This window comes from Tiliqua scincoides, chromosome 12, assembly GCF_035046505.1.
Source record: "Tiliqua scincoides isolate rTilSci1 chromosome 12, rTilSci1.hap2, whole genome shotgun sequence".
NCBI lineage: Eukaryota > Metazoa > Chordata > Lepidosauria > Squamata > Scincidae > Tiliqua > Tiliqua scincoides.
Genome location: NC_089832.1, coordinates 14520247 through 14547695, shown reverse-complemented (window position 1 = coordinate 14547695; position 27449 = coordinate 14520247). Strand labels below are relative to the sequence as shown.

General features: G+C 45.5%; 1 protein-coding gene and 4 pseudogenes across 1 annotated transcript in view; 4 read left to right on the top strand and 1 right to left on the bottom strand.

Annotated features, from left to right (window-relative positions):
• The window catches only part of LOC136663210 (sodium/hydrogen exchanger 2-like), a 26021-nt gene extending 3760 nt beyond the window's left edge, over positions 1 to 22261 (top strand). Inside the window, exons 2-12 of the mRNA XM_066640195.1 lie at positions 2001 to 2464; positions 3710 to 3960; positions 5251 to 5468; positions 6379 to 6575; positions 9744 to 9833; positions 11404 to 11474; positions 12837 to 13001; positions 13302 to 13413; positions 16314 to 16448; positions 20309 to 20379; positions 22126 to 22261. Coding sequence (XP_066496292.1) covers positions 2001 to 2464; positions 3710 to 3960; positions 5251 to 5468; positions 6379 to 6575; positions 9744 to 9833; positions 11404 to 11474; positions 12837 to 13001; positions 13302 to 13413; positions 16314 to 16448; positions 20309 to 20379; positions 22126 to 22261 — 1910 coding nt within the window. The remainder of the gene's footprint in view (positions 1 to 2000; positions 2465 to 3709; positions 3961 to 5250; positions 5469 to 6378; positions 6576 to 9743; positions 9834 to 11403; positions 11475 to 12836; positions 13002 to 13301; positions 13414 to 16313; positions 16449 to 20308; positions 20380 to 22125) is intronic.
• LOC136663482 (5S ribosomal RNA) lies at positions 10569 to 10688 on the bottom strand (annotated as a pseudogene).
• LOC136663444 (5S ribosomal RNA) lies at positions 13090 to 13217 on the top strand (annotated as a pseudogene).
• Positions 22262 to 23509: 1248 nt separating the features above from the next.
• Positions 23510 to 23626, top strand: LOC136663497 (5S ribosomal RNA; annotated as a pseudogene).
• A 109-nt stretch (positions 23627 to 23735) lies between these two features.
• Positions 23736 to 23850, top strand: LOC136663516 (5S ribosomal RNA; annotated as a pseudogene).
• Positions 23851 to 27449: the final 3599 nt, after the last annotated feature.

The window sequence follows — 27449 nt, the reverse complement described above, 5'->3', positions numbered from 1 at the left end:
AAATATCTCTGGAAAGATTACACTGTGCTGACCACCTCATATATGGCCTTAAATATGCAGAACTTTTAAAATGCACAGAATTGTAGCTACTTAGTTTGGGAGCCCTAAAGCTGTTTTAGGCCCCTCCGAGAGTCCAGTGGAATTCTTGACATGTTATCTTTGAACAGAAGACTTCCCCCACCAACCTCCACTCATCGCAATACACTTTTGCAAGTCCTTTCAGTTTTACTTTAAGACATGGAGAGGTGCTGTTTGTGAAGGCCCACCTGCAGGGCATGCTGTTGTGTACTTGTGCCCCACCTCCCCAAGTGGTAAGGAGTTCCAAGGACCACAGGTTCTCATTGGAGGAAAGATCACGCAAGGTTTATGGTGTCTTTGTAATATTTGCCAATATAAGGTTGAGCATTTGGATGGCATTAGGTAGCATAATTCTATGCACAAGAAATTACACCCCAAGCTTTGCCACCCCCCATGATGTCTTGACTCTTGATGGGTTCTCTTCCTTAGCTTTCAGTTCAACCTCTCACACATCACATTTTCTCTCTCTCCTGCAGCATACACATTCTTAGTCAAAACACTTCCATTATTCGGTCCACAGACTGTGCAAAAGTGGTTTGTGTCACTGGACATTCCCACTTCAATCCCTCCCCTCAAGTACCTGTATGTCAACCTGAAATATGGTGTGCCTGACTTCTCAGGGTGTGATTGAGGAGGAGCCGAAGGGAGCAGAGCTCTGAGCCTTCCGCAAGGTTTAGCAGACGGCAAACTGAGAAATTTGCATAAGGTCCTCTGTTAATATCTAGACCAGGGCTGTCAGACTCTTCTCATACAGTGGGACGGATAGCATTCATGATGCCTACTGAGGGTCAGAAGTGATGTCATAAAGCAGGAAGTGATGTCATTAAGCAGATCACTTTTTTTCTCACTTAGGAACTCATTAGCTGCAAATGACAGTACAGAAAATATGCAAATCTTGATAATATGGGAGACAGCCCAATTATCACGCAGACAGCCCTTTCAGCAGCAACACCTCAGGACAGCTCAGCAGCTGAAAACAGTTGATGGTGGTGCTTGGAGAGCCCGGAGGGGGGCAAGTAAAGAGCTTCTGGGGGCTGCATCTGACCCACAGGCCTTATGTTTGACATCTCTGATCTAGACCAGGGGTGTCCAAAGTTTATGGCAGGAGGGCCACATCATCTCTCTGACACTGTGTTGGGGGCAGAATTAATTTACATTTCAAATTTGAATAAATTTACATAAATGACTATATTCAAGATGAACTTATATGAATGAATGAAGGTCTTGCAATAGCTCAAAGCCTATAAAAGGCCTTGCACAAAGCAAGGCTGGCCTTTCCTTTGCTGCTGCTACTGCATCACAGACATGAAACAACAAGCAGTGGAGGGAGCCCTCATCCCACAGCTCACTCGAGAGGCCAAACAGCTGCCCTCAGGCTGAGAGCAGTTGCATCGGGCCAGTGTGGGCTCCAACAAATCTCCGGAGGGCCAGAGGCTCATTGGAGACTGTGGGCTCCCTGAGGGCCGCATAGAGAGGCCCTCCGGCCCTCTATGAGGGCCGCATAGAGAGGCCCTCTATGAGAGAGGCCGCAAGGGCTAACTCCCAGGAAAGTGTGGATAGGATTGGGCTCTAAGGCTGCAGTCCAATACACCTTTACCTGGGTGGAAGTTCTATTAAACACAGGGGGACTCTGTAAACTTGTAGTCTGAGTAAACATATTAGCTAGCACTGAAATATACCTTTCATTTTTATCTGCCATGACCAACCAGAGGTCAGGCTGTGGACCACTTCTGGGTCCTGACTCACCTGTTTAAGACCTTCATTGTGAAGGGGAGATTTGAATTCAGACCTTCCAGGCTTGCACATCTTCTGTGGGTCAAGCATATCATCAGAAGTGACTGCGAGGACGATGGAGTTAAGTAGCTGTGATTCTTCTGGACGTGACTAATTTCTCCATTGTTTTGTCTCTTACTCTTGGGCAGGTTTCCATATATTTGAAAAACTACCCTCAGTCGTCCCCGAAAGCTGCTTGTTGATATTTGTGGGGCTTATCATGGGAGGGATCATCTACGGCCTCAACGACAAGTCCCCTCCGGTCATGGACAGTGATATCTTTTTCCTGTATCTTCTCCCACCCATTGTCCTGGATGCCGGCTATTTCATGCCCAGCCGCCCTTTCTTTGAGAACATTGGGACGATTCTCTTATATGCTGTGGTGGGGACAATATGGAATGTCTTTGGGATTGGCTTCTCGCTCTACGGGATATGCCAAATGGAAACCTTTCAGCTGCAGGATATCCCGTTGCTCCATAACCTCTTGTTCAGTAGCCTGATCGCTGCCGTGGATCCCGTGGCTGTACTGTCAGTGTTTGAAGAGATCCATGTCAATGAAAAGCTTCACATTTTGGTTTTTGGAGAATCCCTTCTAAATGATGCTGTAACCGTTGTAAGTATGACTTCATTTGGGGGGCTTGAGATGCACTCGTGTTGCTTCTAGATCCTGGTTTTCAACAGGAGCCAGTGAGGCCAGGAATGGGACAGGAGGCCACCTAATGTAAGGCCAGCTAGTGATAGAATCATGGAAGGGTCCTCCAAGGTTATCTTGTCTAACCCCCTGCCTGTAGCAGGAAATTCTCCTATAGCAGGGCTCTCCAGACCCTGTCCTGTGGGCCGGATCCTGCTCCCTGTGTTCACTTTTCCCTCCCCCGTGTGAATGGCACTTACCATTCCCCAGGGAAGCCATCCTTCCCCACCCAAACCGAGCTGCAGTCTGCTGCTTCTGGGTTCTGTCACCCCAGCAGACCACCAGAGAGGGCAGAGGCCAGATCATTCACAACTACTAACGATTCCAGTTTTTGCCTCAGTGGTTTGTGAGCAACTAAAGGTTGGGAACCACTGATCTACAGGGACAGTGCATTTGTTGTCAAAAGCATTCACACTGTCCGTAAATCACTGCTTCCCAACCTGTGGCCCGTGGACCACAGGTGGTTCGCAAGACCCTGAGAAGTGTTCCATGAGGTCTCAGGAGCAAAATCACCTTTGATCACTTCCAGCATCTTGTTGAGCAAGCGCTCTCTTATGGACCACCAGAGAGGGCAGAGAACAGCGGTGAAGTGCGAGCTGCAGGTGGTCCTTTCTCCACCCTCTCTGGTAGTCCATGGGGGAGTGTTCACTTGGGAGATGCTATCCCCATGGACCACTCACTGGAGAGGGTGAAGACACTGAAGGCTGCAGCTGTGGGTGATCCATTCTCCATTCTCTGGTGGTCTGTGGAGGAGTGCTCACTTGGGAGATGCTTCTGCATGGGCCATGGGAGAGAGCGGAGAACAGACTGGGCACAGCTGCCATTGCATGTGGTCCACGATGATTCCAGTTTTTGCTTCAGTGGTCCGCCGGCTCCTAAAGGTTGAAACCACTGCTTTAAATGAAACTGGAGGTCCAGAACATCCAGATTTCACAGCTGCACCCAAGGAGCATGGAAAGGGTTTGTTCCTGCTTTTCTTTTTGGTAGCTTGGAGGCAGCAGACCTAAGATGGCGTCAGAGATGTTCTGGGTTTCACTGCCTCTAGCCACTCAGAGGCTTCCAGATTTCCTGTATTCACGGTTCAGACTCACAACTGTCTTGTAAAGAGATTTTTTTTTCCCCACCAGCCTGAAAACTTTTTTTTTTTCATTTCTGTTTTCTGCCCAGGTGCTGTACAAGCTGTTCCGATCGTTCTGTGAGATGCCAACCATCAAAACAGTGGACGTGTTTGCTGGAATCGGGAAGTTTTTTGTGGTTGGGATCGGAGGGGTCTTGGTAGGCCTCCTGTTTGGCATGATAGCGGCCTTCACCACACGTTTCACGAATAGCATCCGTGTGATTGAGCCCCTTTTTGTCTTCCTCTACAGTTACTTATCCTATCTCACTGCTGAAATGTTCCACCTCTCCGGCATGTTGGCGTAAGTCAAATGGGAACCTCACACATCTAATGTATTTATTTATGTTTTCACATGTTTATACCCTTGTTCTTCCAAGGAGCTCAGGGTGGTGTAAATGGTTCCTTCCTTCCTTTTATCCTCACAACAACCCTGTGAGGTAGGTCAGACTGAGAGGTAGTGACTGGCCCAAGGTCATCCAGGAAGCTTCATGGCTGAGCTGGGATTTGAACCTGCATCTGCCAGGTCTGAGTCCCACATCAGAACCACTACACCATCTTAGTAGTAGTAGTAGTAGTAGTAGTAGTAGTAGTAGTAGTAGTAGTAGTTGGCAACCTTCAGTCTCGAAAGACTATGGTATCGCGCTCTGAATGGTGGTTCTGGAACAGCGTCTAGTGTGGCTGAAAAGGCCCATTCGGGAGTGACAATCCCTTCCACACCGGAGCAAGTGCAGTCTGTCCCTGGTCTGTCTCTCTGGCTATGGGCCTTCCTTCTTTGCCTCTTTGCCTCGTTCTGTTGGCCAAGTGTCTCTTCAAACTGGGAAAGGCCATGCTGCACAGCCTGCCTCCAAGCGGGCCGCTCAGAGGCCAGGGTTTCCCACCTGTTGAGGTCCACTCCTAAGGCCTTCAGATCCCTCTTGCAGATGTTCTTGTATCGCAGCTGTGGTCTACCTGTAGGGCGCTTTCCTCGCAAGAGTTCTCCATAGAGGAGATCCTTTGAGATCCGGCCATCATCCATTCTCATGACATGACCGAGCCAACGCACTGTTTCACTCTGTTAGCGGAGTGAAGCAGGGCTCTGTTCTTGCGCCAACCTTGTGTTACACCATCTTGACATATAACATTTGTAACAAAATGCTGAACTGAATAACACCTATGCCACAGGGATTCCAAAAGCACATAAGAAGAGCCCCACTGGAACAGGCCAAAGGCCCATCTAGTCCAGCTTCCTGTATCTCTCAGTGGCCCACCAAATGCTTCAGGGAGCACACAGGACACAAGATACCTGCATCCTGGTGCCATTCCTTGCATATGGCATTCTGAGGTAGCCTACCTCTAAAACTAGGAGCTTGCACATACTTACCATGACTTGTAACCCAGGATGAACTTTTCCTCCAGATATTTATCCAATCCCCTCTTAAAGGCATCTAGGCAAGATGCCATCACTACTTCCTGTGGCAAGGAGTTCCACAGACTTACACGCTGGGTAAAGAAATATTTTCTTTTGTCTGTCCTAACTCTCCCAACACTCAATTGTTCTGCATTGCTCTATTCTCTCTCTCTCTCTCTCTCTCTCTCTCTCTCTCTTTTCTAGAATAATTGCCTGTGCCATGGGCATGAAGCGTTATGTGGAGGCCAACATCTCTCTGAAGTCCCACACGACCATTAAATACTTCATGAAGATGTGGAGCAGTGTCAGCGACACCCTCATCTTTATCTTCCTTGGGGTCTCCACCATTGGTGACAATCACGAATGGAACTGGCCATACATTTGCTTCACAGTTGTTTTCTGCCTTCTTTGGAGAGCGCTAGGTATAGATGTTTAAAGGGATGTCCTCTTCTGGGCTGGGTTTCCTCAGGGTAAAAGAACATTGGTTCCCCTGCCTCATGCGGTAGCACCTATGGCTCTTCTCTGATCTGTGCCAACCATTTAACTGGCACAGAATCAAGGAGATTCTGTGTTGGGCTCCAAGGCCCGGGGCGGGGGGGAGGGATAGGATGTGGTGGCAGCCACTGCTGCTGTTCCTGCTCCTTCCTGGACCTGAGCCCCCTTTCTCAGTTTTGTTCAGTTTTGTAGCTCAGTGCCGGTGCTGAGTGTCAGCGTCAAGGACCTTGATGATTGGGCCCTTAGTGAGTTCATGGCAGAGGGAGAATTTGAACCGGGGAAGTCCTGATTTGCAAGTCAGTCTTGCCCAAGACTTTCCTGTACCTACGACGAGAAGACCAAATGCCGCTGCCTTAGCTGGTGCTGCACCAGTCAGTCTTCTTCTCCTTCTTCCGTCTCCCTGGACATGAAAAAGAAGACGGAAGGAGAATGGTCAGCTAGAGGGTTTTGTAGATGCTCTAGTCTAGGCCATTACTCCCTTCTCTACACTTCCCCTTCTCTGGTCTCTTTGAAACCAAGGAGTGCCAAAAGCTGGTGGGAGGCTCCAATATGCCCCCCCTGAGGCAACAGTCTCAGGTGTCCTCATGGATGGGCCAGCCCTTTTTTAAAAAGTTGATTTTAAATGCTTGTTCTTATAGCTTTTTGATGCTATCGCATATCACAATTTGCAGAACACAAAGCCACTTTGGAAGACCAGATCATGCTTTAAGAAGGAGGATATAAATAGTAACTACATATTTATACACAGAATAGCATGCTATTTTGGGGGGAGGGGTTGGGTTATGATTGCTGGTTTAATGTCCCTTTGCGCCTGATAATTTGCTCCATTTCTCTTAGGAGTTCTTGTCCTGACTTTCATCATCAACAGACTCCATGTGAACACGGTTACTCCCAAGGACCAGTTTATTATTGCATATGGGGGTCTTCGGGGGGCCATCTGTTTTTCTCTAGTGTTCTTGCTCCCCGACTTCCCAAGAAAGAAGCTCTTCATTGCCGCCACAACCGTTCTCATTCTCTTCACCGTATTTGTGCAGGCAAGTACGGACGATTGTGGCTTCTCTCCTTTCTGTTGAAGCTTCAGGGGGTGTTAGCAAAAGTGTAGGATTTTTGCGGGGAAGTACCCACAAGATTGCAAAGGCCGCCAATGCACTCTTGCACATACTCCAAGTGCACATACTTGGACAATGAGCACTCCTTTCCTATTCCATTCATTGGAACGGTGATGCAAATCAAGGCTGGCCCATCCATGAGGCCAACAGATTAGCAGGAGGTGCCCATCTCTGCCTGCCCACTTGTCTCAATTGGTCCTCATCCAAGTTGCCTCTATTGGTCCTCATCCCATGAGTAGCTGAGGGGAGGGTCACAGGGATGCTACAACTCTGGGCGACACTCCATGGGGGGCAGCAGTGCCACATGGTGACCGGGGTACTGCCCCCTCACTCACATACTATCACAGTCCCCACATCCCCTCCGAATGCAACCGAAGCTGTCCTCCAGTCACTTCTGGAGGGTATTCTGAGGCCTAATGTATTGTTAACATAAGAACATAAGAACAGCCCCACTGGATCAGCCCAACAAATGCCCCAGGAAGCACACCAGATAACAAGAGACCTGCGTCCTAGTGCCCTCCCTTGCATTGGCATTCTGACATAGCCCATTTCTAAAATCAGGAGGTTGCACATACTCATCATGGCTTGTAACCCGTAATGGATTTTTCCTCCAGAAACTTGTCCAATCCCCTTTTAAAGGCATCCAGACCACACGCCATCACCACATCCTGTGGCAAGGAGTTCCACAGACTGACCACATGCTGAGTAAAGAAATCTTTTCTTTTGTCTGTCCTAACTCTCCCAACACTCAATTTTAGTTGATGTCCCCTGGTTCTGGTGTGATGTGAGAGCGTAAAGAGCATCTCTCTATCCACTTTATCCTTCCCGTGCATAATTTTGTATGTCTCAATCATGTCCCCCTCAGGCGTCTTTTTTCTAGGCTGAAGAGGCCCAAAAGCCTTTCCTCATAAGGAAGGTGCTCCAGCCCAGTAATCATCTTCGTCTCTCTCTTTTGCACCTTTTCCATTTCCACTAGGTCTTTTTTGAGATATGGCGACCAGAACTGAACACAATACTCCAGGTGTGGAATTACCATCGATTTGTACAACGGCATTATAATACTAGCCGTTTTGTTCTCAATACCTTTTCTAATTATCCCAAGCATAGAATTGGCCTTCTTCACTGCTGCCGCACATTGGGTCGACACTTTCATCGACCTGTCCACCACCACCCCAAGATCTGTCTCCTGATCTGTCACAGACAGCTCAGAACCCATCAGCCTATATCGTTTTGATATAGTTTTGAAAAGTTATAGTTTGAAAAGTTTTGATTTTTTGCCCCAATGTGCATAACTTTACACTTACTGACATTGAAGCGCATCTGCCATTTTGCTGCCCATTCTGCCAGTCTGGAGAGATCCTTCTGGAGCTCCTCACAATCACGTATGGTCTTCACCACTCAGAAAAGTTTGGTGTCGTCTGCAGACTTTGCCACCTCACTGCTCACCCCTGTCTCCAGGTCATTTATGAAGGTTACTTCTGGTTTTCCCTAGAAAATTGGTTTTAAGGTCTTTGAAAGGCCTTCTGAGGCCTGGGGAGGCTGTGGCTTCCCCAGGCCTCAGAACACCTACTAAAGGCCTTAAACCATCACTTTCAGTTTTCCAAGGTAAACTGGAAATTACCTTTAAAGGCCTCCCAGAGGTGACCAGAGCTCCGGTTGCATTCAGAGCGGTACAAGTCAGGAGGCACCATAGGTCAGGGAGCAACCCTTAAATGTGTGCCACAGGACAGATTGATGGAGGGAAAGTCCATCACAGGTTACAAACCATGATGGGTATGTGCAACCTCTAGGTTTTAGAAGTAGGCTATCTCAGAATGTCAGATGCAAGGGAGGGCACCAGGATGCAGGTCTCTTTTTGTCTTGTGTGCTCCCCAAAGCATCTGGTGGGACACTGTGAGATAGAGGAAGCTGGACTAGATGGGCCTTTGGCCTGATCCAGTGGGGCTGTTCTTATGTTCTTAACTACAATTCCCAGGAAGCCTTGCAGGTCTCTTGTTATCAGGTGTGCTCCCTGGGGCATTTGGTGGGCCGCTGTGAGATACAGGAAGCTGGACTAGATGGGCCTTTGGTCTGATCCAGTGCAGAAAATATATAGGGAACACCTAAGGTCTCTAGAGAGCAACACCCCCACATCATCCCTGTTGACCGCGCATTGCATTTGTACAGCACCGTGCACATTGATGGTGAAATGCTACTAATGCTGATAAACTATGTTTTGAAAGAGCTGTACTCTGCTTCCTGGTGTGGCTTTTGAAAAGTGTGCTATTTTCTCTGTTCATCACCAGAACTGATGTGGTTCTGATGTTCTAGTTCCCACAAGTGAGCATATTTTTTTGACTTCTTTGAAAAAGCTTGCCCCACACAATACATCAGGATTTTTATGGCCTGATTTTGGGGGGGGGGGGGGGGAAGATACTTCTTGGCATTTTAGTGCCATCTTGTGGTTAAAACGAAACATTGCTTTTGGCATGTCTGAGCGCACTTTTCTATTTGAAAAGGCTTAACATCCTCTCGGGTGGTACAAAAGCTCGATGCTCTGTAGGCATAAATGATTTGGGGACTGCTTTACACAGCATAGCGCTTCACCTGTTGAATTTTTGCCTCCCACACAACTGTTAATCTCATGCCAATGCCCTGTCTGAAACAGTGGTAAGCGGCTTCTTTGGACCTCTGGGTTAGTCTACCACCAGACCAGCAATGTGCAAGTCACGGGGCTCACCTTGAACTAGCACAAAAATGATTCTGTCTCTTCTCCAACCCCCTTCCCTGGTGATGTGTTGCAGTTGGAGAGAGGAATATTCCTCTTCCAGATAACATGGGGAGTTCAGTTGCAGCTGCAAGCTTTGATATTGATCACTTTGTTTGATGGGTGAAAACAGTTCCTGTGATGGGTGAAAACAGTTCCTGTGATGGGTGAAAACAATTCCTGCTACATGCAGGGGGTTGGACTAGATGACCTTTTAGGCACTTTCCAACTCTAAATTTCATGATTCTATGAAAAAAAAAATTTGATGGAAAGTCATTTGCCTTGTGCTAAATTTGGCTTTGCAGTGAATGTGAAAGAACTTCTGTTGCTGTTCTTTTGTACTGCAGGGCATGACCATCCGACCTCTTGTCGATCTGCTAGATGTCACTCGAGAACAGGAGAGTGCCCCCACCGTGGGAGAACAAATTCATATCCGGGTAAGTCAGGTTGGTGGGCCCAGTTCAAAGCGCGGAATCTCAGAGACACCCTGTGGCTTGGGACCTGTCCACATGAAAGAATTCCTGATCCCATGTTGAGGACATCTATTTTGACTTCAAGTGTCCCCTCTTGAGAAGTTGGATGTGTGGCAGCTAGAGATAGAGATAGAGAGAGAGAGAGAGAGAGAGAGAGAGAGAGAGAGAGAGAGAGAGAGAGAGAAATTTTGGTGACTGCATCTTGGTTGTGCAATAACCTTCCCGAAGAGAAGTAACCATATGAACTTCTAGAGTCCTGGTTAGCTGTTACCCTTCACATGCTCCTGTACATGTGAGGGTTTCCTGTTAATGCGCCCAGTTTATTCCTGCCCCTGCTGGTGATGTGTTAAGGCTCATTCCTTGTGATCTGCGGAGAATGGTCCTGGATGGCAGTTCTTGTCCTATGTTCAGCATTTTTTTTTGCTGCAGACAAATACTGACCATGGGGAGAGCAGGGGAGGGTTCAGAGGTGTAACTAGAAGCCCTGGTGCGTGGGACAGTGATGTCACATGTCATCGTGACGTGATTTCCAGGTTCTCCCTGGAGGAGGAGGTGTTGATGGCATCGCGCCCCCATTCCTTCTCCTGCGGAGCCTCCTCCACAGGGGAAAGAATGGGGGCATGAAGCCCCCACCTTCTCCTCCACAGAGAACCTGGAAGTCATGGTTGGCAACCTTCAGTCTCGAAAGACTAGGGTATAAGCCTACAGCACCTGGTATTCCCAGGCGGTCTCCCATCCAAGTACTAACCAGGCCTGACTCTGCTTAGCTTCTGAAATCAGACGAGATCAGGCATGTGCAGGGTAACAGTTGCTGCAGTCTGGAAGTTATGTCACAATGTCATGCCCTGTCACAGAGGTTTGGTGATGTGTAGAGGGTTGTTTTTTTGTTTTGTTTTTTGATTGTTAAAAACACATAAAAACACAAAACACCACATTTTGGTGTTGAAGATAGTCAAATAAAATCTCAAATCACCACATTTTGGTGTTTAGGATATTTTCCAGAAATTAAATTTTTCTTTTCTTTTTTTATCTAGATTACTTTTCCACTTAGAAATAATACTCTGACTGCATCTGCTGATACTATATCACCCACCAAGTATACTTTTAAAGTGTTTAAAATTAATAGAAACAAGACTTGGAATGAGAACTTGGAATGAAAACACAAAACACCGCTTTTTGCCTTTTTCCTCATTTTCAAATCATGATGTTGGCGAAAGAGGAAAAACTATTTTCAAACACCCCTAGTTCTGTGTTTCTATTTATATTTGAATATGTCATACAGGCCTAGGATTTTGAAAGACAGGAAAGTTGGATTAAGAAATTGTGGAAGATGAAATTAGAAACTGGAAGTTTTATTTAATTTTTAAATTTTTACTGTATAAAAGTTCAATATACCTTCACTCAAAATACATCATTGTTTTGCCCATGAGCTTAAAGGTGCCATCTCTTGGAGTTCATCATTCTTGCAATAGATCTGTGTATAGCAAAAAAAGATAAATCTTCTCTCTCTCTCTCTCTCTCTCTCTCTCTGTAGTTCTTGGATCACTTGTTGGCTGGCATCGAAGATATAGCAGGACACTGGGGACAGTATTATTGGAAAGACAAGTAAGGATTTGCCAAAAATACAAATCTCTACATGTGTAAGGGGGGAACACACAAAGCCCTTCACAAGTCTGATTTCTGCTTCCATAAATTTCCCACTAGAGATGGCTTTGCGCTGTTCATCCTGCCGTCACAAAGCAGATAATTGTGGCAGACAAAAAAAAAAAAGGATTGCTTTCTCCTTTGTTCTCTTCCAGTGAAAAAACCAGTGGCCAACTTGATGATACACAACTGAACAAGAGTTCTAGTATTACATGGAAATGAGAGCTGACTCATATTTATTGGTTCCCTGCTGTGTCATAATAACACTTCATTGGCTCTCGGAACAATCAGTCTGATTGGTCAGTTTTGAGTTACAGAAATCCACATTTTGTTACATAAGGCAGTTGTGTTTTCCTTTCCTGGTTATTTGGCTATAACATTTGATAGAATACAGATATTTCAATGCAATTTGATTCATATCTGCATATATATTTCATATATTCATATGAACACAGAATATATATATGAAATATAAATTTATATTTGAAGTGATATATAAACACAGAATATATATTTCATATCAAAAAATACCAAGATTTTTCACAATTCTGGCAGTAGTGGTGTCACCCCCCCCCCCAGTGTGTTATCTGGTGCGGTCCACACCACTCACACATCCTAGCGATGTCACTGCTTCAGCAAGCCCCTTCCTTTCAAGCTCTATCTCCCAAAGTTGATGTACAGAAGCAAGACAAGAAGCAAGATAAATTTGCCCGTCAACGTGTGGATATTCAAGACTTGGCAAGAGTAGGAGTGTATTTGACATTCATTAGAAACATGCATGAAAGCTCCACTCAGCCATTCCTAGTCCAACTTGATCCAGTATGTGCATATTTGCAGAACACAGAACCATATAAAAAAGGAAGCAGGTGTACTCATAAAACAGCCAACTGAAGAGGTCCCAACTGTTCTCACAATATCTACCTGTTGTAAGATGATGGTGTGGTAGGAATCCAACAAGAACCACCCAAGTTAGAGTAGGATGACCCAGTTCACCCAGGTCTTTCTCACTGGTTATGCCTCTCCCATACATTCATCAAGAATAGCAGTGATGTGTGTGGTTTCAACTGGGGTCTGGTAACGGCACCCATAACCATCTGATGGAACTCTTGAGTTGGGCTAACCTCTGTACCTTTAATACTGGTGGCAACAGGTGTGCTCACTTCACCATTAAGGAACAGGTGGGTGACATGGGAGACTCAGTGCAGATCTTTCTGCTTCAGTCCCCAGCAAAACTGTTTCCGACAGGAGAATGCGATCAGGGTTCAAGATCTTTGGTCTGCATACTTAGCAGTACAACCCCCTTTTCTTGTGTTTCCTGGACAGGCTGGAATACTTCAATAGCAAATACCTCCAGAAGTTTTTGCTCCGGGAATACGAGCAACCGAAATCGAGCATCGTGCTCCTGTATGAGAAGCTGGAAAGGAAACATGCGATCGAGCTGGCTGAAGCGGGTCAACTCATTTGTGGGCCTTCCCATAACACACTGCTGTAAGTGTTTTCAAAGAACATGGCACTGATTGTGGGAAATTCCTGAACTAGCCCGAACCCTGCCTGCTCCAGGGCAAGTTACGATTGGGCTGTTGGTCATGTTCTCTCTGTTACCCTGCACATGCCTGATCTCATCTGATCTTGGAAGCTAAGCAGGGTCAGGCCTGGTTAGTACTTGGATGGGAGACCGCCTGGGAATACCGGGTGCTGTAGGCTTATACCCTAGTCTTTCGAGACTGAAGGTTGCCAACCAGCTCCATCACATCTCATCAAGAAACATCTCTACCTTTTGTTCCGCAGCAACAACGACAAACCTGCCTCAACAGTCAATGACTCAGACAGTCTGAATCTTGATGTGGTGGACGATATCCAGAAGATCTTGGAAAGGAACCTGTACAAAACGAGGAGACCTGTAAGAGTTTAATGACAGTAGTATCAAATTAAATCTTAGCATTCAAGTTTTAGTCTAAACTTACACAGTGGTAGGCAGGACTTTCCCAAATATGCTCTGCTTAATTATTGAGAATAATTGGATATTTGGAACATTGATAGAGGTTGGATTAGCCCCTCAAGCTAGACTGCACTGCAGTGTTGTGATTGCTACATCCCAGGGTTTAATCCGTATAAGGTGCTCAGGTCAAGGGCAAATAGATACTTTGCAAGCTGTTGATCCAAGAGTAGATTGAAGGCTGAAGAGAGAAGGGGTGGTTTGCAGGTTGGCTCGTTGAATGCCAGAAGTCTGGAGCCATCGTGGGAGGACTGCACAGTTCTCCCAATTATGAGTTGTCCAGATTGAAAGTAGTGGGCAAGTTTGTGCATCTTTCTGTTCCTCCATAGCAGGGGTGTCCAAAGTTTTTGGCAGGAGGGCCATATTGTCTCTCTGACACTGTGTTGGGGGCCGGGGGGGGAGAATTAATTTACATTTAAAATTTGAATAAATTTACATAAGTTTACATAAATGAATGTATTAAAGATGAACTTATATGAATGAATGAAGGTCTTGCAATAGCTCAAGGCCTATAAAAGGCCTTGCACAAAGCAAGGCCGGCCTTTCCTTTGCTGCTGCTACTGCACCACAGACGTGAAACAACAAGTAGTGGAGGGAGCCCTCATTCCACAGCTAATGTGAGAGGCCAAACAGTCGCCCTCACGCTGAGAGCAGTCGCGTCGGGCCAGTGCGGGCTCCAACAAAGCTCCAGAGGGCCAGAGGCTCATTGGAGACTGGGGGCTCCCTGAGGGCCGCATTAAGAGGCCTCGTGGGCCACAAGTGGCCCCAGGGCCGGGGTTTGGGCACCCCTGCTCCATAGCATTAGAGTGTCTTTGTAGCATCCCCTGACTTTCCAAGCCAAGAGGATCATGGGGTCTTTTGGCCACTTCCTGGTTGGAATGGTCTCACTCTGACCTCTTTCAACTAGCAACTTGCAGTGATTCAGGGAACCGTCTATTCTCCTGGTTCAAGCCCTGTGGTGCCTGACACTTCAAAGCCCAGCTAAGCACTGACTGAGGAGGCCGATTTTGGCTACCCTTCCATGTTTTCTTATGCAAATACACATGCACTCCCTATCCTTGACATCTGCCCTTGCCTTCTCCATACATCCTCACCTGCTGATGTGTCTTCAGTATTGGCCAGCACAGAGGGATCCTCCCTCCTTTGGCCTTTTTTTGATAGGTAAGGACTGTGGCATATCTACGGTATGGTAGGTGTGGGCAACTGCCCTGGGTGTCACTTGAAGGTGGGCGCTGTGCCATTGAGCAGAACAAAAGGTTGGGGGGCAGCCAGATCTTGAAGCCACTGCCTTGTGTTTTGGTGACTTCATGATCTGGCCGCCCCCTTTCATCTTGCTCAATGGCACCCCTTCAAGTGGGAGCCTCTATAGGAGAAGGAACGGGGTGGGAGTCAGACCGTAAAGCTGCCACCACAAGTGCCACCTCTGAGAAAAAATGGAAGTCATGACATCATGTAACCTTGTGACTTCGCTGCTCTGGGTGCTGGGGCATCAAACAACGCCACTGGGTAAAGAAAGGATGCTCTTCTTCCTGATGGCTCTCCTAGGACATCCATTGGGAACAAGATCACAGAGGCTGCTGCCTTCGTTTCCTTGGGAGCACAACCCAAGGAGATAAGCAGGCCTCCCAAATCTTCTTACCCCCTTTTCAAGGACAGTGAGTGAAAAGAGGATGGTGCTGTAGCAGCGCAAGATGCTGTTCTCTGGGGAGCACCCAAGGCTTTTGAGGGCCTTGGTGCTTGGTGGGAGACACACAAGACTATATCTTGTGGCCTGATGGAGAGTTTTAAAAGCAGAAGCACTCTGAGGGTTTGAAAGAAGCACTCTGAGGGTGCTGAGCGTGGGAGGATGGAGGCCAGAATTTGAAGCCAGATCGGAATGAAACACCTGAATGTAGTGGTTCTTGAAAGAAAGAACCTTCTTTCAAATTGTAAAAATCCCTATTTAATAAGGGATTTAAATAAAGCCTGCCTATGTAAACCACTTTGAATAAAGTCTTGAATAAAGACCAAGAAAGGCGGTATATAAATACCTGTTGTTATTATTATTATTATTATTATTATTATTATTATTATTATTATTATTATTATTATTAATATTATTAAGTATAGTAGCGAGATGCAGAAGGAAGGCCAGATGCAGAAGAAGAACTTCTGGAATTCAGCCTTCTCTGCCTTTTATTCCTTCTCATACAATTCACAACAGGCTGGGGTTTTCCATTCTCTGATCTTATTTACAATATTAAACCATGAGTCAATAGTTTGCGTAATAGGGAAATTTCCAAGAGGATGATGAGACTCACACTGGCTGTAACCAGTTGGCTTTCTAGCTAAACCACAAACACACTCCTAGATATGATTCTTTATAACATCGCCTTGTTGACAGGCTACAAAGCTTCAGACCTAGCATGTCACCAAGGCCGCACCGAGTTTGCTCTTGCGCATGTGCAAAGTGTGCTTTGCTTCATTGTCAACATACTAAGGCTAGCGCCTGTGTAGATAACCACTACAGGTGCAGTGGCTGGGTGGTGGACTGGGGGATGTGGCAGACAAATGCACACCATCCCACACCTACCCCACACCATCCCCTGAAGCAAGTGTTTCAGCCAGTCTTAAGGCTGGCCTGCTCGTGGACGTTGTTGCACAGCCCGCTTCTTGCAAGTTACAGCAGGTGAGAGGACCAGTGAGGGGACCAACAGGTGAGGAGACCAGTGAGGAAGGCTCTGTTCCCTGTGGGGTTGCTACATGTGACTTAAGGTGTACAAAAGATGGTTAATATCTATCCTGTCTTGCTTGCACATGGCCAGGTGCCAGCATACAACAGACACACTCTCCCTGGAGAAACAGAGCCCGTGGAGCAAGCAAAGGAGATCTTGATTCTCCGGCACAAGAGTTGGCAAATGTACATGAACCAGAGCGACTCCGACCACTTGAACAAGGAGGTATGCAGGCATGGGGTGGACCTTGGGATGTGTTTTGAGATTTGTAGTCTGGTCTTTGCGCCAGAGCTATCAGTCTTCTTGAACTCGAGTCCCCCTCCTAAACTGACAGCATGATCCTAAGCATGTCTACTCAGAAGCAAGTCCCTTGAGTTCCTTGGTGACAACTTTAGGAACTCTCAGCAGCAAATACAGTGGCCGGTTCATATTTGACTCAATGTGGCTGTCAACCTGCACCTGAACGGCTCAAGGACCTCCTGGATGTGACCAGAAGGGTCTCTTCCGGTTGCGTCTGGAAAGTCTTATGAGGGCTGTCCAAAGATTGATTATCCATGGATATTGGTATTTGTAGGGGGACCAGGAAAGGATCCCCTGCAGATATCAAGGGCCCACTGAATGAAACTTTGATACTAACAAAGAAAAAAAAATTGAGACAATTATGTGGCAGGGGCAGTGACCAGAACACTGAGACAGTGGTGTAGCTAGAGGGGGTGCAAAGCACTAAGTTTTTCAGGGAGCCACACTGCAGTATGCAAGCGGCCTCTCCCCCCTTCAGCACATGCACCGGTCTTGCTCCCCCCCTACCGAGAATGGCTCCAAAGGGTCGCTTGCACGGTGAGGCTCCCGGCAAAACTTGGTGCTTTGCACCCCCCCTCTAGCTATGCCACTACACTGGGACTGTCCCTGTGAGAGAGTATGTTTGTGAAGAGGTGTCTACAACCAGTTTGCTTTGGGATTTCACAAAATGTGGGGTTCCTTCTCGCAATGTTCCATTCTTCCTTTTACCACAAGATGGACCCATTACAATTATACTTACAAGATTGCTAGGCTGGGGATGTCTGTTGCTCCATTCGGCTTCTGGGGCATAACTGTGGTTGCCGGCTAGGGGTGAACGGCTTGCTGTTTGGTTACTTATATTAATGGGGGATTGTTTTTGTGCGAACTTTTGATCTATGCTTCTTGGGATGGATTATTCTGTGTTATTTTGGGTTTCTTTCATTCCACTGTATTGTTTTCATCGTGGTGTTCACTTTCAGTGCCTTCCTAATGGAAGGGGAAAGGCTGGATACAAATATTGGTATTATTAATAATGAATTAGTATATCTAATTTCTTATATTAAATCACACTATGTAATAAATTATTATAATTGTGGTAAGTGTATGTAAGCTATTGATATGTCGTTGCTGTTTGTTAAGACGAGATATTTAGACCAGTTATGAGAATTTAGCATAGTGCAGAGAAACACAGAGAAGACTCTGTGTGTGTGATAAATTGAGGGACAATGCAAACCTATGCATGTTTACTCAGAAGTAAGCACCACTGTTTTCAATTGAGTTTGCTCCCTGGTAAACATGTCTAGCAGTCGGTTCTCAAACTGTGGGTCAGGACCCACTGGTAGATCATGACCTGATTTTTGGTAGGTTGCCAAAGGGCGATGGAAAGATCAGTTAACTTATTGCCTCCAACCCTGAGGCTATTGAAAAATCAGATACTGTAGCTGCTGATTGCCCTGTAAAGAGCTCAGCTCCTGCAGTTTGCAAGCCAAGTTGATTACTGGGCTGGGGCACCTTCCTTATGAGGAAAGGCTACGGCGTTTGGGCCTCTTCAACCTAGAAAAGAGGCGCCTGAGGGGGGACATGATTGAGACATACAAAATTATGCAGGGGATGGACAGAGTGGATAGAGAGATGCTCTTTACACTCTTACATAACACCAGAACCAGGAGACATCCTCTAAAGTTGAGTGTTGGGAAGGTTAGGACATACAAAAGAAAATATTTCTTTACTCAGCGTGTGGTTGGTCTGTGGAACCCCTTGCCACAGGATGTGGTGATGGCATCTGGCCTGGACGCCTTTAAAAGGGCATTGGACAAGTTTCTGGAGGAAAAATCCATTACGGGTTACAAGCCATGATGTATATGTGCAACCTCCTGATTTTAGAAATGGGCTATGTCAGAATGCCAGATGCAAGGGAGGGCACCAGGATGAGGTCTCTTGTTATCTGGTGTGCTCCCTGGGGCTTTTGGTGGTCCGCTGTGAGATACAGGAAGCTGGACTAGTTCGGACTATGGCCTGATCCAGTGGGGCTGTTCTTATGTTCTTAAGTATAAATATAGGGAGATAAATGTCTGAGGGTCTTTTTTCTTGTTATTATTGCATATAAATAAATAAATACTTATTTCTCAATCTTTTTTTAAATGTCTGGTAAACCTAGGTGGATCCTGATAGAATGTTGTTTAGAAAAGTGGGTCCCGGTGCTAAAACGTTTGGGAACCAGTGGTGTATAGGATTTCAGTTGGGCAGCCGAATCCTAACCCGTGATGGAACAGGCAAAGCATTAGATGAAGCAAAATTTTTAAAAAATCAAAGATATGGTTGATCTGCATGCAATTTACAATCTCAAAAACATCCAGACTCTGGAGGTGATCATAAAAATGGCAAACTAGTTTTAAACTGTCCAATGAATAAAATTTATTTCTCCCTAAACTTCAGAGTCAAACATTTTTCCATTAAGGATTAGATGACTTTGCCAAAAGAACAAAACCCTACAGCAACCCTGATGACCTTTTCAACTTGTCCAGAAGAAAGTCAAAGTGTAGATGGGACTATCAGGAGAGTACTGAGATGTTTGATGGTATTGATGTTCTTGATGGAACAAGAATCAAAATGCTTTGATCCTGAAGCACCGACAAGAATCAATTCTTCAAACTTGGGAAGGCAGTTTGGGATGGTACCATATAGTTTAGCAATTGGATCTTCATAGTGGTCCTTGAGGGACTTTTTTGGATGACCTTCTCAGGAGGCTTCAAATTCTGTACACCGGTGAACCCTATTGTTAATGCAATTTGCAGAGACATTGGGAAAGAATGGACAAAGAACGCACAGGTCCCTTATTACAGGAGAACAAAAACAAAGGAAAATGGGAAAGTGAATTGGAAGTTATCCAAAGTCATTTGGCAGCCTAGGCTTTTGGACCTACTTGCCAGATCGCACGTCCATTGGAGACTTACTCTTTGCTAGGAAATACAGAAGACATGTTCAGGCTTTCAGTCTGCTGACAGGGATTCTTGAGGAATGAAGATTAGTGCTTGAGCAAAAGGACAGAGCCCTCATTAGCATGGGCCAAGTTTCTGTTTCTTTGGGTGGTTGACGGACCTGCTGTTTTCCAGATTAGGAGGAACAATTGTGTCATAGGTAAATTGGACTTTTCTTTAAAAAAAATACAATTGGTAAAGATCAGTCTTCCCTCACCCCAGAAAACATTTCATGTGCACGACTTGGGTATTTTTAGAAATGTCTCTCTCACCTTCCATTTATTTTACAAAATGGAAAATAAATGAAGATGGGACATAGAGAAGAATAGGAGATACCTGTTTATACAATCAACTTCACAGCACTCTTCAATCCATTGGTTGAGATAACTGCCTCGCTGAACCTCATGGATGGGTCAGTCCTGTCTTCCCATCCCATGATCTTCATGAGAAGATCCACAAAGAAGATTCCCATGAAGATTTCATGAGAAAAGGGCTATAGAATCTCTTGAATATGCTAGACTAGGCGCATTAAGCCTTTGCTGGTCATCACCAGCATTTTCGGTGGAGGCCAGGAAGGAAGTGGAGCCCAGCGGAATTGATTTCAAAGTAACTGTCTAAATGCTTGGACGACTGAAGCCTCCAGAACCAGTCCGTCCCCAAACTTGTCTGAACCTGTCTGTAAAAACCTCTATGAATGGAGATTCCACTTCACTAGGTGCCCTGTTCTAATGTCTAATAATTCTTACAGTGTGAAAGTTCTTTTCAATGGTGAGCTTGGATATGTTCAGCCAACTATTTCTAAACTACTAAAAGACTTTTGTCTTTCAGAAGGATGACACCTATTCACTGGATGGCGCAAGTAACTCCGAACCAAAGTTGTGTCGATCCCTTACTGGTAAGTTGGAAAATATTGGGCATGGTCAACCCAATACTACATCCTTTTGGGTTCCAATGTACGGTTTTTCATCAAAGGAAACCAAATATTGAAATGTGTCCCAAAGGAGGGCACTCACTAGAGCAGCCATTTTCAAACACTGTGCCGTGGCACACTGGTGTGCTGCAAGTGGTCTCCAGGTGTGCTGCGGCAATTTGGGAGAGGGTCATTTATCAATAGGACCATGGGGGATGTGAGCCCCCATTGACAGCACAGTGTGCCTTGTCAATTATCAAAAAGCTGATGGTGTGCCTTGATCATTTTAGTGCCTTACCAGTGTGCCACAAGATGAAAAAGGTTGAAAATCACTGCACTCAAGGAACATTGCGCCCATGTATCAACTAGTTTATGTTGCTTCACCCTGATTAAATTTCTTATAAGTAGTAATAATGCAATCCCAATTCCTTTGCCCCTTTTTGGGTTTTGAATTCTGCCTTTGTAGGTTGAATCAAACACCAAGATGGTTTTATCAAATTTACAGAGCAATCCAATATTTGTTTACTGAGAAGTAAGTTCCATTTTTCTCCATGGGGGTTACTCTCAGGTAAGTGTGTATAGGATCGCAGCCTCAGCATATGAATTTGTAATATGAACATGGAGAAAGGACTTTAAAAACTCTCCATCTAGTATCCAAAATCTATTTAAATAGCAATAGGATTTTTGTACTTTATAAGTGCGTATGAGAGATATATAACTGTACACACAGAAAGAAGTAGAGGAAAGAAATAAACAGCAATTTGACTTGCCTGTAGAATGTTTCAGGCATCTGTAAAAATATTTGAAAAGCCTTGCTGGATCAGGCCCAAAGTCCATCTAGTGTAGCCTTCCACAGGGGCCAACTAGACATCTCTGAAGAGCAGAAGATGAAAGGCATGCCTTGCCCATTGTGGCTCCCCTACAATTGTTATTCGGAGGCAAACTCGCTCTGAACATGGAGGTTGCACAAAGCTGTTGTGGTGAGCAAACATTGGTATTTGTAGTTGGCAACCTTCAGTCTCAAAAGGCTATGGTATCGCGCTCTGAATGGTGGTTCTGGCACAGCGTCTAGTGTGGCTGAAAAGGCCCATTCGGGAGTGACAATCCCTTCCACACCGGGAGCAAGTGCAGTCTGTCCCTGGTCTGTCTCCCTGGCTATGGACCTTCCTTCTTTGCCCCATTGCCTCAGTCTGTTGGCCAAGTGTCTCTTCAAACTGGGAGAGGCCATGCTGCACAGCCTGCCTCCAAGCGGGCCGCTCAGAGGCCAGGGTTTCCCACCTGTTGAGGTCCACTCCTAAGGCCTTCAGATCCCTCTTGCAGATGTCCTTGTATTGCAGCTGTGGTCTACCTGTAGGGCGCTTTCCTTGCACAAGTTCTCCATAGAGGAGATCCTTTGGGATCCGGCCATCATCCACTCTCACGACATGACCGAGCCAACGCAGGCGTCTCTGTTTCAGCAGACGTTGGTAGTCCTCCATGAATTTGCCCAATCCCTTTTTAAAGCCATCTAAACAAGTGGCCACCATCATATCTTGTGGTAGACAATTGCATGCATTGTCCATCCAACACCAGTTGGCTTATTTTAGGAGATGCATCCAGAGGACTGAGGCCACCACTGTACAGGTGGTCCACTTTCACACATAAATGTCCCTTAGCAGTGATGGCAAGGATCAAACAACAGTAGCTGGTTTTGGGTATTGAAATGCTCATCTTCTTTCCTTCTTTCTACAGTCAGGCATTCCAGAAAACCACTGGGTGTGAAATCAAACCGATCCAAGTCTGTTGGTTTTATTATACCTTTGCAGCCAGGGACCACTCAGTGGGTCAAGGAAGATGAGACTACCAAAGGGACCACGTCAAAGGAGAAGTAGTCGTGCCACCGTGCGGCCTTTCTCCTGTGCTCCTTTTGTGTCTGTGTTTCTTTCTGGATTCTATAGAAAACAATAGCTGTGTCTGAAACGCTGGGACAATTCATATTTTTGGTCGAAACATAAGAACATAAGAACAGCCCCACTGGATCAGGCCATAGGCCCATCTAGTCCAGCTTCCTGTATCTCACAGCAGCCCACCAAATGCCCCAGGGAGCACACCAGACAACAAGAGACCTGCAAGGCTTCCTGGGAATTGTAGTTAAGAACATAAAAACAGCCCCACTGGATCAGGCCATAGGCCCATCTAGTCCAGCTTCCTGTATCTCACAGCGGCCCACCAAATGCCCCAGGGAGCACACCAGGTAACAAGAGACCTGCAAGGCTTCCTGGGAATTGTAGTTAAGAACATAAAAACAGCCCCACTGGATCAGGCCATAGGCCCATCTAGTCCAGCTTCCTGTATCTCACAGTGGCCCACCAAAGGCCCCAGGGAGCGCACCAGATAACAAGAGACCTGCAAGTCTTCCTGGGAATTGTAGTTAAGAACATAAAAAACAGCCCCACTGGATCAGGCCATAGGCCCATCTAGTCGAGCTTCCTGTATCTCACAGCGGCCCACCAAATGCCCCAGGGAGCACACCAGGAAACACCTGTGGGTTCAAGGAAATCGACGTTGTTTTGTGTGAATGTGAAAATGTTCAAGCAGAAGTAATTTCATAGGACACTCGTGAAAGCAACAGAGAAATTACATTGTGTAGATGTTACAACTTACGGAGGATATCCCTGCTGAGGTGGTAAATTAGGTGTGTGTGGTAATGACACACCATCAGTGAGTTATTAAAAAAGATATTCTAAGGCAGCACTTCTTAAAGTGTGCTCCTAGATGCCCTGGGGCTCCCTGAGACCCTTTCAGAGGCTTCACGCACGCACCATAAGTGGCTGCCACTTACTCCCTGGGGCTCCCTACAGTGGCATCACAAAGGTTCAAAGGTTTGCATCACCCAGTGTGGAAGGCCAACCTGTCACCCCATGTTGAACCTCCTCCCATGCAGTGGGCAGGTCAATGTCCCAGGTGGTGGGTGTGATGATGCACCTTTGCCCCACCCCTGCTTGTTTTTTGGCTATAACTTCTGATAGAATTGAGATATTTCAACATGGTTTCTTTCATTGCATTCTTAATGAAATTAGGCATCGAATGATATATAACATGATGGTGTTATTCAAAAATACCAAGATTTTAAACATTTTGGCAGCAACTGTTACCCTGCACATACCTGATCTCATCTGATCTTGGAAGCTAAGCAGTGTCAGGCCTGGTTAGTACTTGGATGGGAGACCGCCTGGGAATACTGGGTGCTGTAGGCTTATACCATAGTCTTTCCATGCCCGATCTCATCTGATCTCGGAAGCTAAGCAGGGTCAGGCCTGGTTAGTACTTGGATGGGAGACCGCCTGGGAATACTGGGTGCTGTAGGCTTATACCATAGTCTTTCCATGCCCGATCTCATCTGATCTCGGAAGCTAAGCAGGGTCAGGCCTGGTTAGTACTTGGATGGGAGACCGCCTGGGAATACTGGGTGCTGTAGGCTTATACCAGAGTCTTTCGAGACTGAAGGTTGCCAACCACGGTGTCACCCCCCCCACTGCACCCATCACCCGGTGCAGTCCACACCCCAGCACCCCCTGGTGATGCAGCTCTCTCACAGTTCTTACTATCAAAAGTGGTAATGAGAGCTGTGATGAATTGAATGAGAGCCAGGAGACTGGAGCATCCAGTCAGACCTATCCATTTCAGATCTTACCTCTGCCAGATGGCCTTAGGCAAGCTGCTCTCTCTCAGCCTCAGTCTTCCCCATCTGTCAAGTGGGTATAATAGCAGTGGTTCCCGAAATTTTTTAGAGGCCTAGAGGCTGCTGCCTGATTAATAAATGCCATGGGGTGTGGCTATAATGGTGATTGGCAGCCGTCCTCCCCTGCCAAGTAACAGCTTGTTTAACCCTTGATGTACATAGCCTAATCTGCCCTGTCAGTTTCACAACCCAACAAAAATGAGGTCACATTCCACTGGTGGGTCCCAGACCCACAGTTTGGGAACTGCTGGGATAATAATGCTTCCCTACCCTACAGGGTTGCTGTCAGAACTACGTGAAGGACTTTGCACAAACTAAAAATTTAAAATGGTGATTATTTCAATTAAATAAATACAAATGTTTATTAATAGGGTGATGCAAACCTTAGTTTTGTTCTTAATGTCTTTTATATATGTATATGTATATTTTATGTTTTTAATATGTTTTTAATTGTGATCCACCTTGAGTGTCCTTCATTGGAAAGAAAGGCGGAATATAAATATCTAAAATAAATAAATAAATAAATAAATAAATAGTACATCTATTATTTCTTCTGGCTATACTACTGATCCAACCTTCCCTGGTACCATGTAGATTTTTTGGGAAGTATCTCAAAGTTGTGGAAATGCAAATTTTATCTGAGATGCAAATTTGTAAACCGCTTTATGAACTTTTTTTTTTGATTGACAAACAATATGTAAATATTCGTAATAATTTATCTCTTGTGATTAAATATGTGAAGCTTTCTTGGCATGTCTGCATTATTTCATGCATGGGATCATTGCTTTCAGACATACAGAGGGCGGGGAGTGGATTGTTTTAACTGGCACTGGTCTGGGGGGGGGAGGGAGAAACCAGCATTTTAATGGCTAAAAAAAGAGAGTTTTAATTTTATCATTCTCATTTTTTTGGGGGGGGGATCCGAATTGGTTAAAGAGACTGGCAAAGAGAATCCAGGTTTTAGTCAGCCGGCAAAAATACTTTTGGCAAAGAAGTCCATCTACAACAGTGGTTCCCAACCTGGGGTATGTGTACGCCCAGGGGTACTTACCAAGACTTTTAGGGGTACTCAAAAAAGAATTGAATAATGGCAGAAAAAGCCAGGTCTGTATTAGAATGCCTTGCAGGGCTGGCAAGGCAGGAAGGAAGGCAGCTAGCTGGCTGTGAAAGCCCCACCAACTGCTAGTTTTTGGTCATTTATTATCAGATATGGATCTGTGGTTGAAAACATATAAATTTTAAATAGCAGAAACTATATTAATGACAAACATTTTGCTAATACGAGGGATACAGTTTATGGATATGGACTGCCGATATGGGTACGCTAGGAGATCTTGTGTACTCCTGGTGTGGGTCCTGGTGTAAAACGTTTGGGAACTACCAGGCCTATCTTGCCCCATAAATTGGTCCATTTTGTTGTTTGTGGTTGTCTTCTTGAAAAGATGGGCTAGGGAGTCATTTTTTCATTCCTTCTGTTATGTGGACTAGATATAGATATAGATACTTTATTATTGTACAAGATACAACACCTGGAGTATTGTGTCCAGTTCTGGTCGCCGCATCTCAAAAAAGACGTAGTGGAAATGGAAAAGGTGCAAAAGAGAGCGACTAAGATGATTATGGGGCTGGGGCACCTTCCTTATGAGGAAAGGCTACGGCGTTTGGGCCTCTTCAGCCTAGAAAAGAGGCGCCTGAGGGGGGACATGATTGAGACATACAAAATTATGCAGGGGATGGACAGAGTGGATAGGGAGATGCTCTTTACACTCTCACATAACACCAGAACCAGGGGACATCCACTAAAATTGAGTGTTGGGAGAGTTAGAACACACAAAAGAAAAGATTTCTTTACTCAGCGTGTGGTTGGTCTGTGGAACTCTTTGCCACAGGATGTGGTGATGGCAACTGGCCTGGACGCCTTTAAAAGGGGATTGGACAAGTTTCTGAAGGAAAAATCCATTCCGGGGTACAAGCCATGATGTGTATGCGCAACCTCCTGATTTTAGAAATGTGTTATGTCAGAATGCCAGATGCAAGGGAGGGCACCAGGATGCAGGTCTCTTGTTATCTGGTGTGCTCCTTGGGGCATTTGGTGGGCCACTGTGAGATACAGGAAGCTGGACTAGATGGGCCTATGGCCTGATCCAGTGGGGCTGTTCTTATGTTCTTAGTTATGTGGACTACATTATTTTAAGGAGAAGGATTCCAGAATCTTAAGGATCAACATATAATAATAATAATAATAATAATAATAATAATAATAATAATAATAATAATAATAATAATAATAATACAAGTATTTCTATACCGCCTTTCTTGGTCCTCAGATTTCTCCTCGGACTTTATTCAAGGCGGTTTGCATAGGCAGGCAATTTTTAAATCCACATAGGGATTTTTACAATTTGAAAGGTTCTATCTTTCAAGAAACCACAACATTCAGATGTTTCTTTCTGATCTGGTTTCACATTCTGGCCTCCATCCTCCCACGCTCAGAGCAGATGGAAATAGCTCGGCTGAGCTTGTCAGCTGCTTCAAGGTCACATAGCGCCGGTGGCCTCGAACTGGCGACCTGTGGATGTTAACTTCAGGCAAATGGAGGCTCAACCCTCTAGACCAGACCTCCTGCCCATAAAAGCAGGAGAGGAGCTCAAGAGCATATAAAATCCTTTCCTCCCCACCAATGCATAGAGTAGTGCAAGGAAGGGATAAAGAAAGAGAGGAAAGAAAGCAGCCAGGGATAGAATAATCTGCTTAGTTTTCTGCATCCCTTAAAGTACTGATTTTAGAATACAGGAGATACCTCAGAATGCCAACTTTAATGGCCATTAATCCACTATTTTAGGGATCTCTTTTCCAATTGCTGTAAGGCTCAAAGCAGCCCAGATTTCGGAACTGGTGGTTTCAAAATGCTACAGTTAAGTGGGAAAGAACTAAACACCGGGATCTGATACATGGCAAATTAATTCTTTGCAGAGTTTCAGACTTATCAGAAGTGTTTAAATTCACTGTATCATTGAATATTGCATGGTTATGTGAAAATAAATTGTAGCCATTTGATTCCTCTGTGGATTGGAAATTCTCTCCCCTTTTCCTTTCACTGACATGATGGCAGCTTTTAGCTGTTCATCTAACAGACTTTTCATATACAGCGTACCTCACAATGTACAGTGTAAATGCAACCAATGTATATTTGCAGACACATGTATCCTATTGATACTTAGCTTCGAGAGCTGAAACCGGCTCCCATCTCTGTTGATCATGCTTCAGTGTAATGTGTGAATTGGCCCTAAGCCTATTTTTTTTTTTAAATGAAATGTGTTTCCTTTAGGGTTTGATGC